The 15,689-nt window shown below is 46.4% G+C and overlaps 2 protein-coding genes across 3 annotated transcripts in view; both read left to right on the top strand.

Annotated features, from left to right (window-relative positions):
* Positions 1 to 222: 222 nt before the first annotated feature.
* On the top strand, positions 223 to 5,612 carry FGF19 (fibroblast growth factor 19). The gene is made up of 3 exons (XM_063397532.1): positions 223 to 753; positions 845 to 948; positions 3,767 to 5,612. The coding sequence occupies exons 1-3, from the start codon at positions 426 to 428 to the stop codon at positions 4,097 to 4,099; spliced, it is 765 nt and encodes a 254-aa protein (XP_063253602.1). The 5' UTR covers positions 223 to 425; the 3' UTR covers positions 4,100 to 5,612.
* A 2,364-nt stretch (positions 5,613 to 7,976) lies between these two features.
* Positions 7,977 to 15,689, top strand: part of LTO1 (LTO1 maturation factor of ABCE1) — a 29,367-nt gene continuing 21,654 nt past the window's right edge. The window contains exons 1-5 of one of the 2 annotated variants that reach the window (XR_010080418.1): positions 7,977 to 8,069; positions 9,343 to 9,448; positions 10,235 to 10,305; positions 10,752 to 10,869; positions 11,224 to 11,307. Coding sequence is in view for 1 of the 2 variants with exons in the window: in XM_063397533.1 (XP_063253603.1) it covers positions 8,029 to 8,069; positions 9,343 to 9,448; positions 10,235 to 10,305; positions 10,752 to 10,869; positions 11,224 to 11,292 (405 nt within the window). In the remaining variant the exon portion in view is untranslated. Of the gene's footprint in view, positions 8,070 to 9,342; positions 9,449 to 10,234; positions 10,306 to 10,751; positions 10,870 to 11,223; positions 12,966 to 15,689 lie in introns of those variants that run through there. The other variant, XM_063397533.1, reaches the window with a different exon arrangement.

Here is a 15,689-nt window from a genome sequence, read left to right on the forward strand (position 1 = left end):
GCAGGGCCGGACCGGGCTGTGCAGGGCCGGACCGGGCTGTGCAGGGCCGGACCGAGCTGTGCAGGGCCGGACCGGGCTGCACCAGCACCGTGCCCCGAACCGGAGCGGCCGCCCCGCTCCCCCAGCGTTCGGCCCGTGGCGGGGAGGCCAGCGCAGGTTTAGGCAGCAGCTCTTTGATTTCTGAAAAGGGAAAGAAACACAGGCAGGGCAAGGGCGAAGGCAGGGAGGCGCGGAGCAGCCGCTGCCACTGGCTGGGCTGGGGACACACACGCCCACCCCCGGTCCCGGCGGGGCTGCGGGACGAGCAGCGCGCCGGGAGCGCGGCCGGAGCCCCGCAGCAGCGGAGGAGGCGACTTTAGGGTGTCCCCGCGCAGCGGAGTCACCCGCGCGGTGTTTTCGAGGGGAGTGACCCATGCGGCTCTGAAATGGGCTCCGTATGGGATGCGGCCGGATCGATGGAGCTGATAACAGCGGGCTATAAAAGGCCGGGGGGCGGCTGCGGCCGCGCTACAGCGCCCAGTTGCCGAGGCGGGATGGGGCTGCGCCCCGCCGCGCTGGCGCTGCTCGGGCTGGCGGCCACCGCCGCCTCCGCGCTGCCGCTGCCCGACGCCGGCCCGCACCTCAACTACGGCTGGGGAGAGCCCATCCGCCTGCGGCACCTCTACACCGCCAGCAAGCACGGCCTCTTCAGCTGCTTCCTGCGCATCGGCGCCGACGGCCGGGTGGACGCGGCCGGCAGCCAGAGCCCGCAGAGTGAGCGGCGGCCGGGCGGCGGGGAGGGGAGCGGGCAGGGCGGCAGCGCGGGTGACACCGCTGTCCCTTCTCTCTGTCTGTCTGCCCGCAGGTCTGCTGGAGATCCGCGCCGTGGCCGTGCGCACTGTGGCCATCAAGGGCGTGCAGAGCTCCCGGTACCTGTGCATGGACGAGGCGGGGCGGCTGCACGGGCAGGTGAGCACCCGCGCCGCTGCCCCCGCGGGGATTTTCCTCTCAGTCCTAATAATGGGGACACAAATCTTCCAGGTGTCCGCCATCCTCCCTCCCCAGCCTGTTCTCCCCAGGACCTGCGGTTCTTGTCACCCTCGCTGCCCGAAATGCTGGGGGGATTGTTGGAAGGCAGAAAGGAAACGTCGTTTGGAAAGCAAATGATGTTTTGCGTGTCCTCTGCCACAATATAGCGAAAGTACAGCCCAGGGCAAAACTGCATTTAGGTTTAAAATTCTCGTCAGTGGGAGGTTGTAATTGTGCTGCAGAAATAGATTAGGTTCTGCTGTAGAATATGAAGAATTTCTCGCTGTTCAGGTCAGGTGTTCTGGAAGAAAAAAATTTAAAGAGATTGCTCCTTTGGAGAAGAGTTGCAGGCAGCAGGCTGTCAGGTATACAACTCCCAGGAACAGGGGGTTGCCATCTCCTAGGGAGTTGCAAACAGAAGAAGGATTTTGAGGGGGAAAAGGTGTTTCTCCACTGCCTCACTTCTGCCCTGCTAGAACAGCACACCTGCAGGACTCTGAGAGGCTGGGGAGTTTAAGTGCCCCACTGATGGCACTAGAATGGCAAATAGTCATTGACATAAACTCATTTTAAGGCATGTGGATACTTTACTGACTCTAGAATTTGACAGGTGCAGTTCAGATTTAGTCTGTACAGAAGCCTGAGTTTCACAGAGCAGTGGCTTTTCATGATGCCACAGTAAAGATACAGTTTTATCCTTTTCTGATCACTCCAGCAAAATTTCTGTTGATTTCAGTCAGGAAAGGACTTGGCCCATTCTCAGAACTCCTAGTATCTTTAATAACAGCAACACTGATCTTTCTGAATGAGGACAGAATTTAGAATGCAGAACACAGAATTAAGCCCTTCTTTCCAAATTTCCTTGCTTTTCTGGGCTCAAATCAGTGGAGGCTCAGATGAAGTGCACAGGTTCAGATTATATTGCAGGTCAATTATTAGCTTAATTCTTTAATGTATATCCAAAACAAATCAGAGCCTGGACTGTGCTGCCATTGGAGCTACCCGCTGAACTTGAGCAATCACTGAATTTTTAAGTGGCTTTCCTATAACGACACCATTTGGAAGGGGTACACGTTGGCTGGAACTGCATTTGTAGAGCACAAGATGCAGGCTGGGGTTTTATTGTGAAAACACAACAGCAGGCAGCTGTGCTGCCCCATCTGGGTGCTGTGGACACCTGCTGTCACCTCTGTGCTCACAGCCCCGCCAGGCAGCTCGGCAGGTAAATCTTTACCTTATCAGCACCACGCTCAGCACTGGGAGAACAAAAGGGCAAACACCGTGTCTGGGGGCTGAACCCGTGCTCCTGCAACATGGCCTGCTTTGACACTGCAAAAATGATGACTGGGGTTGGGTTTGAGGGTGCTGTGTGCTGTAGTTTAGGGGAAACAATGAGGATACTGACATACTGTGATTCCTCCTGTGGGAAAAAAACAACTCCTGTGAAAAAAAATAATCCAGAAATGCTTTAAAAGTCTGTTTGGTACTTGTTTAAAAAAACAGACTAGAGGCCATCCTAGTGAAGGGAAAAGGGAAAGGTATAGCTGAGACACGGGGACTCAATCAATATGTGTTGTTTGTAGTGTGCACTTCTTGAGCAAGAAGCTCTCTTATTTCATCATCCTTTTTGGTGAGGCTCAGCACTCATAAAGACAGCTAACAATCCAGCCCCTATTTTTTTGTCATATACACGTATTATTCTGAGATATGTGTGGAAGGATGAATATTGCACCATTTTACTTGGAGAATACACCTTTTTAAAAATTACTTTATTAATTCAAAACATGCTTTTAAAAGAAAACCAAATGCATGTCCTTAATTTTACTCTTACTCTTTAGTCTTGTTACTGAGGTATCTGAGAAAGGCTCAAAAGTACTAAATATGCTGTCTGTTCAGACAGGCAGAACATTCATGTAAGGACATTTCCGTCTCTGCAGACTGAGACATAATCAGCAATTCTCTTTTATTGACCACAGGTTCATTCACCCACAGTGGCTGAGAGTGAAACAGCACCAGAGTTGCAAGAAATGCAGTGCTGGTGTAAAGACCTGGAGAGATCTGACCTGCTGATACGTGTCTAATACACAAATACAATATATTATTTATATATATATTTATAAATTAAGATGTTACAGATATATAATATCTGTACAGGCCGTTGCAATTGTAATCCTACAGTTTCGTACCTAAGAAAATACATTCTTCTGTACAAAATCCTGATTTGTGCTAGTATTACTTCAACAGTTCTCATGTTGACGTGAAAATGACACTTTTATAAGAGTCTTTGGCAATTTCAGTAAATTTTGAGCGGAAAAGGGCAGAAATTACCTTTTAGCATTGTTTTACTGATTGGCCACATTGCGTTTCTACAGACCTGATCCTGAAGCCCTTGCACAGACAAGTCTCTAACAGGGCAGGAATTCTATACCTGGATTAGGACTCATGACTGCAATTAAAGACAGCCTCTCTAAATCAGCACTGGCATCTGAGACTCTTTTCCCCCAGTGCTCAGGACAGGATAAGTGTGGTGGCTGTGGAAAAGCACATCCCAGGATCCAAAGCTTATTTAATGGGATGGACACGGAAAGAACTTCAGGGGAATGGAATGGAATAGAATGAAATAGAATAGGGACTGGGACAAGCCAGGACACCCCCACTGAAGGACAAGGACTTGTCCCATCCAAGGTTTGTTCTGTTTTGTTGAATACAACCAGCCTGGTGGGTATATTTGTAATTCTTGCTCTTCCTTGCTGTTCAGCTCAGGTATTCCACTGAGGACTGTTCCTTTGAGGAGGAGATTCGCCCGGACGGCTACAACGTGTACAAATCCAAAAAACACGGAATATCAGTGTCTTTGAGCAGTGCCAAACAAAGACAGCAGTTCAAGGGGAAGGATTTCCTTCCCCTGTCCCACTTCTTGCCCATGATCAACACGGTGCCCGTGGAGTCAGCAGACTTTGGTGAATACGGGGATTACAGCCAGGCCTTGGAGCCGGAGGCGTTCTCCTCGCCCCTGGAGACGGACAGCATGGACCCCTTTGGCATCGCCTCCAAACTGTCCCCCGTGAAGAGCCCCAGCTTCCAGAAGTGACTGTGCTCCCACTCCTGTTTTTACAGGGATATTGCAGAGTACTGCAGGGGTTTTAGCTTTTTGTGTGGTGGTGTTTGGGAACTTTTTTGTGTATTTGAGCGTGGAGCCAGCCTCGTTCTTGTACCTGTAAGAAATGGGTGCCAAGAGGCTGTTGTATAGTCTGAAAAATTGCCTATCCATAGTTTTATTTGGAAAAGGAGGATTAAATGCGAAAAGTTTAGCAGCTTTATCAGAATTCCTCCATAGGTGGTGATAAAATAACTTGGAATTTTTCTACACCAGCTTCACTTCCACATATATTCACCTCTTATATCTGCTCCTAAGAGCAAATGCAGAAAATCTTTTTCTCTTCAGAGACCTCAAACTCAAACATTCGGACCAAAACTAGATGAAGGGAAAAATCCTACCAGATGTAACTTGAGTTCATGCTGCTTCTTAAAAGGCTGCTAACAGCATTCTGGGGGAAACTTTCTACTGAAAGCACACTACTGAAAGAAAAAAATGTGCTTGTATATTGTGCTTTTTCTTCCCTTAGAAAATACAGAAAGAAAGGGAAAATTTTCTTCCTTCCCTTAGTGCTAAAAAGTACTTTGGGAAACTTGATCATTGATTTATTTTGTAGGCTGAATTATGTTCTCTGTGGCACCAGAATCTTCTAGCAGAGAGTTCTCATCTACATCAGTGAGAATTCAGTGTGTGGTCAGAAGAGTGCCCAGGGCTGGAATTGATGTTCATCAGGTAGGGAATGAGCAGCTCAAATGAATGTTTAAATGAAGATTCTGTTGTATATAAGCATGTATATGTCATTAGCAAACAGAGAAAAACACTGAGAATGGATGTATAGGTCAAATCAGTTGTAAAATAGGTTTTTTTGTGTTTAACTTTTAACCACCAGGAATTCTTTCCAGTCACTTCCAGGCTTGATTCAGCATTCATGGGAATCAGTGGAGAGATGGTTTAGGGAGTTAAAAGCTGCAGAACTGCGTCAGGATGCTCCTTGCAGGGAGGGATTGTGAGTACCTCTGGCCAAGGCACCTGATATTTTCAAGTTCTGTTCTCCCTTTGAAAAGATTCAATGAAGGAATAACCAAGGTGAAGCCAAAGGCGGGGGAAAAAAAGGGATGGTTCAAGGATTCTACTTGTTTCCAAAGGTTCATTTATAATACAGATTTCTGTGCCAAAAAAAACCCCCAACAAACCCCCCTTCCCCAAAAAACAAACAAACAAAAACCCTAAAAAACTTCTTCTGGGAATACTGGTGTTCTTCTGACCTAGCACTTCACTGCTAATGCAATATTTATAATTAATTTATTGAATACGTACATCTGTTTATTTTGTTACTCTTATTTATGCTCAAAATTCTATTTATATAGTCCTGAAGGTTTTTTAGTTGTAACAAATCTCATGAAGTTTTGTAATCAATGGAATTTTAGCCAACAATAGCTTTTAAAATTTCTGTGCATTATCAGTAGTGTAATGTGTACATTTGCAATAAAAGAGAAAATCATCTTCAGCACTGAAATCTGCTTGACTCTTTTGCCTCTATCTAAGTGCCACATCCACACATCCTTCAAATACCTCCAGAGATGGTGACTCAACTACTTCCCTGGGCAGCTTCTTGACAAAAAAATCCTGTGGCTGGAAGGCTGCTCCCATTTAAAAATGGGAACCATTTTAACCAGTGCTGCCAGGGGGGAAAGTGGTGAGTTTTGCCTGTAAAATAAGTCAGTTTCTGGCAGGAAAAGAGCCCGAATGTTTCCAGTTGGAGATGCTGTGAGTCACAGGAACAGTGGATTTCTTGGCTGGCAAGCATCTCCCATGGTGTTTTCCCATTCCCTTTTGTGCTGAGCCACTGCCACACATCCGGAGGGTTCCCATCCCTCGAGTGCTGGGAGAGGGAGCTCTGACTTTCAGGTTGTTTTATTCCAAAACTCTTCAGATTTCAGGAGGTTTCATTTCCAGTTTTGATCAGTCACTGTATTTCTTTGAATGCCTTTCAAGACCTCTATTAAAAAAAAAATTAGCAACCAAAAAAATACGAATGAACTTTTAAAGTTTGGTTTAAAAAAAGGTCACTCTTACTTTTCTGCTAAAAAATTTGACAGGAAACAGGGCAAATCATGGAGTTTGGAGGATACACGGTTTGATTGCACTAGTGAGAGATTTTTTTTAAGTGGGTGTAACATTGTGAATATTTCTCAAGGGTGCAAAGACAGGCATCCTTACATTTTGGGGACAGCATCTTGAGCTCTCTTGTGACCCTGTTTGCTGACACCTTTGGGTTACCATCTTCCAACAACAACACAATGATTTTTCCTGCAACAGCGTGGTTAGAGGTTGGCCCAATATTTATTCAGACAGAGGGAAGAATGCCAGGAGCTAAATTAACCCACACCGCTTCCTGGAGTGCTTCAGTTTTCGTTGTTTTCCCATCCCAGCCCTCACCAAACCTGGCTGGTTTGTTTATAAAATCTGACAAGATCTCGGCTTGAGGTGGGAGGATTGCTGGGAAATGCCGGGAAATGCCCTGAGACACCTGACTCGGCCAGGAACCGGGTGTGCAAAACCTCCAAAAAAAACCACCTTTGGTTCTGTGGGAATGTAAACATCGCCACCACCCCTCTGCACACTCGTCCCTTGTCCCCTGCCCATCAGAGCTCCTCAAAGACAGCAGGATAATGTGGTGCTTTCATTGGCAGCAGCACATTTTACGGCCCTAAAAGGTTTTTAAAGCTCAGGTGTCGAATGTCTCGGTGTGAAGTCTCAGCTGGAAGCTGTGATGTGCAAATACGAGTTGTTAGAGGATCGGGGAGGCTGCAGGAAAGGAGATACTGAGCGTCTTCATTTCCACTCGGAGGAAGTGCAAAAACCCATAAATCAATTCAAAAGTCATAGGGTCCACTTTACCTCTGCTTAAATCATTGCAACCCTGCTGGTGGAAAATTTGAGGGCCACTCTTTCCACTCTGCAAGTGTATTTTGCATATGAATGGGGAACAACATGATAAATTAAACAAAATTTCCCTTTTTTTTTCCCTACAAAAATATAGGTATTCCAACACCAGGCTGGCAGAATAGTGCGACACAGAGATTCATTTTCATTAGGTATCTGGACAATAGTACAATTAAGTTTAAAATACATACTTATAATTAGTATAAATGCTTCTTTTGACCAGTGTTGATCTATAACAACTTGTAAGTATTTTAAGAGCAGAACAGCACACTATACTTTGGGTGGGTATTTACACCAAAAATATTTAGGTTTTAGAATCATATAGTGGTTTGAGTTGGAAGGGACCTTAAAGATCATTTCTTTCCAGGTTGCTCAGGGCCTCGTCCAACCTGGCCTTGGACATTTCCAGGGATGGGGCATCCACAGCTTCTCTGGGCAAACCTGGGCCAGGGCCGCACCACCCTCACAGGGAAAAACTGTGGGCATATGCACCAAAAATACTCTTCTTGGAAGCCACAGACAGCAACGTTATGTGAGAGAGATGTGCGAACTCCATCATTCCATGACCAGCGACAGGACCTGAGGGAACGGCCTGAAGCTGTGGCAGGAGAGGTTTAGGTTGGATGCTGGGAAAAGGTTCCTCACCCAGAGGGTGCTCGGGCACTGGACCAGGCTCTGCAGGGCAGTGGTCGCAGCACCAAGGCTGGCAGAGCTCAGGGAGCGTCTGGACAACACTTTGAGGTACAGGTGGGGTGTTTTGGGACGCGGGGTGGGATTTTTGGGACGCGGGGTGGGATTTTTGGGACACCGCCATTCCCCGGGCAGGCCGGGCTCTGTGGTGGCGCTCGGGCGCCCCCTAGTGGCCGCACGCCGCCGTGGCGTGTGGGCGTGGCTTACCGCGGGGAGGGGCGGGGTTCGTGCGCCAAGGCCACGCCCCCTCTCGCGCGCCGTCCGCTCCCGGCGTGCCCCGCGCCGCCATGGCCGACCTGTTCGATGGGATCGTGATGGCCGAGCAGAGGTGAGGGGACAGCGGGGCTGGAGCGGCCCGAGAGCGGCTCCTCGGCGGCGCGGGGCTCCCCTGTGCCCCCCTGTGCCCCCCTGTGCCCCCCTGTGCCCCCCTGTGCCCCCCTGTGCCCCCTGTGCCCCCCTGTTCTTCCCTGTGCCCGGGCTCCCCTGTGCCAGCTGTCAGGGTAGCGTAAGGGAAAGGAGGGCTAGTGCCGAGCCGAGGAGGAGGGCGGGGAAAATTCGCCTCTGCGCTTTCTGAGGGACCGACCAGCGCGAAACGGCCTGAGGCTGAGTCGGGGGAGGTGTAAGTGGGATAGCAGGGGAAGGTTCTTCATCCAGAGGGTGGTCGGGCGCTGGAATAGGCTGCCAAGGGTCTCGGCACTGAGTGGGGGCGACCCCGGCAGGCTGGGTTGAGGGGCCGAGAGCAGCGGGGTGAGGGTCGGCAAGTGCCGGGTCCAGCCCTTGGGTCCCCTCAGCCCCTGCAGCGCTCCGGGATGGCGGGAGAGCTCCTGGAAAGCATCCCGGAGGGAAAGGGCCTGGGAGCTGCCGGACACGAGCCCAGGTGGGCCCAGGTGGCCAGGAAGGACAGTGGCATCCTGTGTGTCAGCAATAGCGTGGCCAGCAGGAGCAGGGCAGTGACCGGCCCCCTGTCCTGGGCACTGCCGAGGCCCCAGCTTCAATCCTGGGGTCACTTTGGGGCACCTTAATCCAAGACACTGAGTTGCTGGAGTGTGTCCAGAGAAGGGAATGAATCTGGGGCAGGCTCTGGAGCACAGGTCTGATGAGGAGCAGCTGAGGAGGAATGGGGGAGCTCAGCCTGGAGAAGAGGAGGCTCAGGGAGAACCTTCTCTCACTCTACAACTCCCTGACAGGAGCCCCCCCTGTGGGGTCAGACTTTTCTCCCTGGTAACAAGTGACAGGACAAAAGGAGCTGGCCTCGAGCTCCACCAGAGGAAGTTTAATTTGGACATAAGGAGGAATTTCTTCATGTAAAGGGTTGCCAGGCCTTGGAAGGGGCTGCCCAGGGGGCTGCTGGAGTCACCATTTCTGGAGGTGCCCAAGGATCAGCTGGATGCGGCACTCAGGGTTCTGATCTGGTTGACACAGTGGTGACCATTCAAAGGTTGGACTGGATGATCTCAGAGGTCTCTCCCAACCAAAATGAGCCTGCAACCGTGGAATTTAAATCCATTTTATGTGCTATTTCTGAGCTTCGGAGGCAGCGCCCGCAGCGCGGGGTGTGAGCCCGCCAGGAGGTGAACACGGCTGTGGTTGTGCATCCCCAGGTTCCACGGCGAGGGCTTCCAGGAGGGGCTGGCCGAGGGCAGCCACGCCGGCATGGCCGAGGGCAGGCGGCACGGAGCGCTGCACGGAGCCCGCCTCGGCTCGGAGGTAAACGCGCCAGCACCGCCACCTGCGGGTCACCGGGAAAGGACACACACACACAGACACTGTGACACACAGGAGGACACATAAAGCTGCTTTAGAGGTGCTGTTTTGAGCTGGAGAGTTCGGCAGATGTGCTTGTGTTTCCTGAGCTTATTTGCTGTATGGAGCTTTGGTAATTTTGTTTTCCAAATTTATGGCTAAAGGTCCTTCCTCCCCCCATCTCCTGTGGCTCAGCATAGGGAAAAGCACGGAATCTTGAGACATAAAGAGGGAGTTCTGTGTGTCTCGTGCACTCCTTCAGAATCAGTTAATTCTGGTGCTGGGAGGGTTTGTGGCAGTGTTCCTGTTCCCCACATGGAGCCAGCTCTGGATTGATAACCATTCCTAGGATTTCAGGGGCTGGAGGCTGGTGGGGAGGCACCTTGACTTGTCCCACCTGTGCAGCTCCAGTTTGTCACAGTTCCAGGATGAGAATGCCAAGCAGCAGCCTCCAGAGCTGGATGGTTTTGTACCGAATGGTCCTGGACAGACCATAAGAGAGGATTGCTGTAAGCTCCTCATACTGGGAAAGCTGCAGAGGGAGGCAGCATTAGAGGCATCAAGGGAGAGGATGACTTGGGTAATCTAACACTTGTCAGCCTTTCCAGCCTGGAAACATGTTTGTGTATCCACGGTTTAGTTTCCTGAAGAGTGAGACACAGTGTGGTGCTTTATTTCTGTTCAGCTGTCTGTGTTGTGTGTTCTTAGGGTTTCTTCCTTCCCTCATGACTCTCTTAAATTCACTTTTAGATCGGTTGCTGCCTTGGGTTTGCACTGACGTGGCGCTGCCTGCTCCAGAAATCCACAGATGAAAAGAGCAGGTGAGCTTAAAAAGGCTAAAAGTCATTTTGCTGTGACTTCCATTCCTTTCTTCATCTCTTTTTTTTTTTGTCTCATTTTGATTAATCTGTCAGAATTGCCTTCTTGGTTGCATTTCTTTATTTTACCCAGCCATCTAATCTTTTTTTTTTGTTGTTGTTGATTCTTGATTATTTCTCAATTTTGGACTGCTAAATTGAAAGTGAAACCTAAAATCTGTCAGTTGTGCTTAATTCCTAATTTGGAATAATCCCTAGTTTGGATAATTTCTGAAATATGTATGGAACACATCTGACAATGGGCTAAATGTGAGAAGTTGAATTAATGAAGCATGGAGGGCTGGATATTTGAATTATTATATATCAGTACAATTTTCATAGTGATGGATTGAAAAAACTGATGATGAGGATCATTGGGTTTTGTTTTCATTTGATTTTTTTTTTCCTAGCAAAAAGATAAGGGCTCTGGATTCATTAATAGGGATGATTCAGAAATTCCCATATGAAGACCCCACTTATGATAAACTGCAAGAAGATCTGGAAAAAATCAGAGGAAAATTTAAACAGGTTTGTAGGAGTAAGTTGTTATTTTCGCACATAAATTCATTTTTGAAGATATTTAGTTTCTAAAGCCACTCCAAAACAGAGTATTTGTGTGGAGCAGTTATTGTTCCCCTTCTGCAATCACAGCAAAACACTTGAAGTGAGATAAATTAAGTGAAAATCCTTGATAATTGAAAATTTCCCAACCAATAACCAATAAAGGAAAAAACATTCTTTAAAAAGCAAGTCGGAAATAATCTTTGACAATTTGAATTACACATGGGATCAGAAGGAGAGAAGTGGAGCAATTGGGAATTTTGTTGAACATTCTTCTTGGAAAACAGACCCTTGGAAACACTTCTCTGTGGTTTTTTTTAGGTTTGTTCAATGCTAAATATCCAGTCTGATTTTAGAACTCGTGCTGAGAGATCTTCACTAACATTTTGAATGCAACAGATGAAGGTAAACGTGGATGACAAAAGAAAAAAAAACATTAAAAGTGGAAAAAAACATAAAAACTGGAAAAGTGTTTATCTACTTTTATATTAAAAAAAATCTAAATAGTGAAAGGATGTTAAAGGGGAAGGGGAAAATCACTGGACTTGTAATGGTATTTAACATTTATTATCTCTATCAAGTTTTATTTAGGATATTACACACACTGGTGTGTAAGTTTGTTAAACAGAAATATTTGTTTTAATTCTTTGCTAGTCTTTTACTGATAATTCCTCAAAAGGAGGAAAAGCTTTGCACAGTTTCCTGGCTTAAATGATGTCTGTTACTTAAAAATCTGTGTATGCAGATTGTTCAGTTTACATAATATGTAGATGCTGTGGGTGAAGGAAAATAAAATCAGTTCCCTGCAGACTTTGCAGCAGGAAGCATTTTTGTGTGCAGAGAATGGAATGGCAAAGGAGGTCAGAATGCAGAGGAGAAGGATGGAAATACCTGCTCAGAATATGGAATTTTCCAGTAGTTTTGCAGACTGACAGAGGCAAGGGACAAATTCCATAAACTCTAACCCCAACAAGTTTAAATGGTTGGTGAGATAAACTCTCACCTGCTTAAATGGTGGGTGAGATAAACATGACTGCCAGAAGAGTTGTGATTCTCCTTGTATTTATTAAGTACATCTTACACAGACATTTTCATGTGAGCTTTTCATGTGCCAGCCTTGAGAAGTGACCTCTTTAGTCTCATTCCAAATGCATGGATGCTGCCAGCTGCCTGTTTTTCCCTCTGTTTGTTGAGAGAAATGCCTGTGTCAGGCTTTGGCTTGGGCTGCTGGCTGTCTGTGCATTCCAGCTCTGTAAGGAATTCCAGAATTCCCGTTATCCCCTGTACCCTGTGCATGTCTGGCTCTGCCTGCATGGCCCAGTGCAGCCTCATGAGGACAGATTGGAGGTTTTTGGTTTCTTTAATTGCCTTACATGTGAGTTTTGATGCACACAGGCAGTGTCAGAGCCATCTGGTGAATGTGTGGGACTGCAGGAGCTCACTGATATTTGTGGAGGTGAAGTTGTTAAAATAGACAGCACAGAATGTACACACTCATGATAATTTCAATTGTGTGGAGAATTTCTTTGAAGTGAAGTAACACTGAGGTAGGAATTCATTTGTACTTGTTTCCTCATTTGTAAAAGCAAGGGCAGGGTTGTGAGAGCTCCAAGTGGAGCATTTATTTGATAGAAGTGTGTGACAAGCCAAGGTGCTGCTTCAGAGATTGTATCAAACACAATTATTTTTTGTGCAGCTCAGGAGAGAAAGGGTCTTTGGCAGTCAGCTGGTGACTGCTACTTGGAAAATTGGTTTGGTGGCTAATTTTCCTGTATTGCTTTAGTTTTATTTTTAATACAATAATATGAATTATTATGTAACTACATGTGTATATACTGAACTAGAAATATTGTATCAACCAGGATTTCCAGCTGGGATGTACCAAGATTAGGGTTATCTATTAGGTCTTTAATTTTTAAATTAGGTCTTTAATGAAGTTTCATTTGTGCGCACACACTGATGGAGTCTCTTCTTCCACGAGTCTGTATTGTTGTGAATATCTGCTGTTCCACACCTGGTGTGGGCCTGGTTTGGTTTATTAAATGAGGTCCAGTTCCAAGTTCTGTTGGATGTGCAGTTGTGTGCTTTCTTCAGTGTCCATTTCTCTGTTTTCTGTAGTGGGCTGTGGGGGTTTGTGTGACGGTCAGGGCTGTGGAACATTCCCAGGCTGAGAGACCTGGGTTTGTTCAGCCTGGAGGAGAAAAGGCTTGGGGGTGACCCAGCTGTGGCCTGGCAGAACTTGAAGGGAACATTCCAGAAAGCTGGAGAGAGACTTTTCCCGAGGGTGGCAGTGACAGGACAAGGAGGAATGGATTCAGACTAAAGGACAGCAGGTGTGGTTCACATATCAGGAATTAGACAGAAATTCCTACACTCTGAGGGTGGTGAGGCACCAGTTCAAGGCCAGGCTGGATGCTCACCAGGGATCTATGATTTGGCATTGTGTGTACTGATAACATTGTGAAAATCACTCAAGAATCATGATGGTGAAAGAGAAAACACACTGAGCTTTGGAAAAAGAAGAATGTCTCTGCAATGGCCCTGGTTATAAACCATTTAAGATCTGTCACTGCCTACACAGGCACTGAGCAAGTGGCCCCTGCTGTGATTGCACCAAAGAGATGTCAGTGTCAGGTTCTTTCTACTCAAAAGTTTAATGCTGAGTGTCCTTATGATCTTAGCATATTAACTGCTTGTAGAAATCAAGCACACATGCACAAGCAGTGTTCAGCAGTAGTGTCTGTTTACAGTACAGAATAGATTCTGTTACATCTTAAAGCTTAACAGTATGCTAAGTCATGCAGAAAGAATTAATTTATCCTATATTTTCCAAAAAGTGCTAAATTTTTGGTTAAAAGAAATGAAAATCAAGAGCTTTATAAGAAAACTGAATTTTGATTCAAAAAAATATTTTATGTGAGAGACAACTGGGCAATTAAATCTCCATTTTCCAGCAAAGAGGCTCCCTGATTTTCTGTTTTGCTGACCCATGAAAAGTGACAGATCCTAACCACAATGCGTCTCAGAGATGTAGTCTGGATAGCACAGGAAAAGAAACAATTTTATCTCTAACGACAAGCAGTACATTTTTTTATTTTACTTTATTTTTTTCTTTTACTACTTAAGGTGCAATAACAACCCCAAATATAAACTATTGCTTTCTCTTATTTGTCACACCCACCATAATGAAGAACACCAGAGGTGCTGTTATATTGCATTTCTACTTCAGGCACCAGAGGAATGAAGCCTTTGAGCAATGCCTGTCACGTCTGGGAAGGTGGGGCCAAAAGGATCCTTCCAAACTGAAAATCAGAATGCCAGCTGAAGTTTTAAACCTTAGTAAAAATTTAGTATCTTAGATTTTAAAGTGCTAGGGAAGGTGCTAAGGAATTCACTACAGGGGATGACAAGTGCCTGGTTTAGAAGGTGTTCACATCCACCTCTGTGACAATATTAATGAGCCCAGTTGTGTCAGAAGTGTGCAGTTAGATGGCCTCAGGCTCAAACTGAATAATTCCTTTAGTTTAGGAGAACCCCATACTGTTACCTTGGGGAATTGTAACAGTCAGCACCAAGGGATCAATTTTATCCTCAATTCTGCCAGCAGCAGCCAGGATCAGGCTGTGCTCATGTCCTGTTCTCAGATCAGGGCATGTCTGACCAATGCCTGGTGCAGGAGGGTTCATCACCAGCTCAGCCACAGCTGAAGCTTCCCACTGGTGCTGCTCCCTGCAGAGCTGCTGGGATCTCAGTGGAAGTGTTGGGAAATTCAGCCCCAGCTCCTGCCTGTCCCTTCTCTCTGCCAGGGTTTGTGGGCAGGGATGGGATGGGGCTGGGCTGGGGATGCACCTGCAGGAGCACAGGGCAGCACAGGGCAGGTGTTAATACAGGGATGTGTTGATTCTCGTCTTGTTCCTCCTCCTCTCTCTCATTTTCCCTGTCTTTTACTCAGTTTAATCCAGCTAGCTCACTGTAGCACAAAGTTGAGGCACACTGTAGCTACAACTTGTACCAGAGAATATTCTCTCTCTTTTTTCTTTTTTCTTTTTTCTTTTTTCTTTTTTCTTTTTTCTTTTTTCTTTTTTCTTTTTTCTTTTTTCTTTTTTCTTTTTTCTTTTTTCTTTTTTCTTTTTTCTTTTTTCTTTTTTCTTTTTTCTTTTTTCTTTTTTCTTTTTTCTTTTTTCTTTTTTCTTTTTTCTTTCTTCTTTCTTCTTTCTTCTTTTTTCTTTCTTCTTTTTTCTTTTTTCTTTTTTTTCTTTTTTCTTTTTTTCTTTTTTTTTCTTCTTTTTTTCTTTTTTTTCTTTTTTTTCTTTTTTTTCTTTTTTTTCTTTTTTTTTCCCCAGGTGTCCACACAATTCCCTGAGAAGGAGAGAAACTGAGCTGCACTGGGAGATTCCACTCTTCCACTGATGCACATAAACCCCCACAAAGGCCCAGCAGGGAACCCAGGCACTGCTGGTTTCTAAATTTATGGGCAGTGCAAGCCACTGTCACAAAACCTCTGTCAAAGACCAGGCACGACACAGCCCTGAAAAATCAGGATACTCATGGCACCCATCCAGCCTTCCCTGGGAGTTTTGGATGGCTGAGTTAAAGGAATGAATGAGCAGGCAGCTGGAACAATTTTCTCTGGTGCTGCAATTTGTATGATCTGAGTTTTTGTGGACTCTGCACGTTCAAGGACGGCTGGAACAAGAGAGGCATGTAGTGATGAGAACCTCAGTGTGGGAAATCCATTTGGAATGTCCAGCTCCACTTGTGCCTGCTGCACATCAGCCTCTCTTGTG

This window comes from Prinia subflava, chromosome 5, assembly GCF_021018805.1.
Source record: "Prinia subflava isolate CZ2003 ecotype Zambia chromosome 5, Cam_Psub_1.2, whole genome shotgun sequence".
Lineage (NCBI taxonomy): Eukaryota > Metazoa > Chordata > Aves > Passeriformes > Cisticolidae > Prinia > Prinia subflava.

Coding starts and splice junctions, on each gene's coding strand:
- FGF19 (XM_063397532.1), top strand. CDS start 426: ATGGGCTCCGTATGGGATGCGGCCGGATCGATGGAGCTGATAACAGCG. Junction 754..844: donor CGGCAGCCAGAGCCCGCAGA/GTGAGCGGCGGC, acceptor GTCTGCCCGCAG/GTCTGCTGGAGATCCGCGCC. Junction 949..3,766: donor CGGGGCGGCTGCACGGGCAG/GTGAGCACCCGC, acceptor CTTGCTGTTCAG/CTCAGGTATTCCACTGAGGA.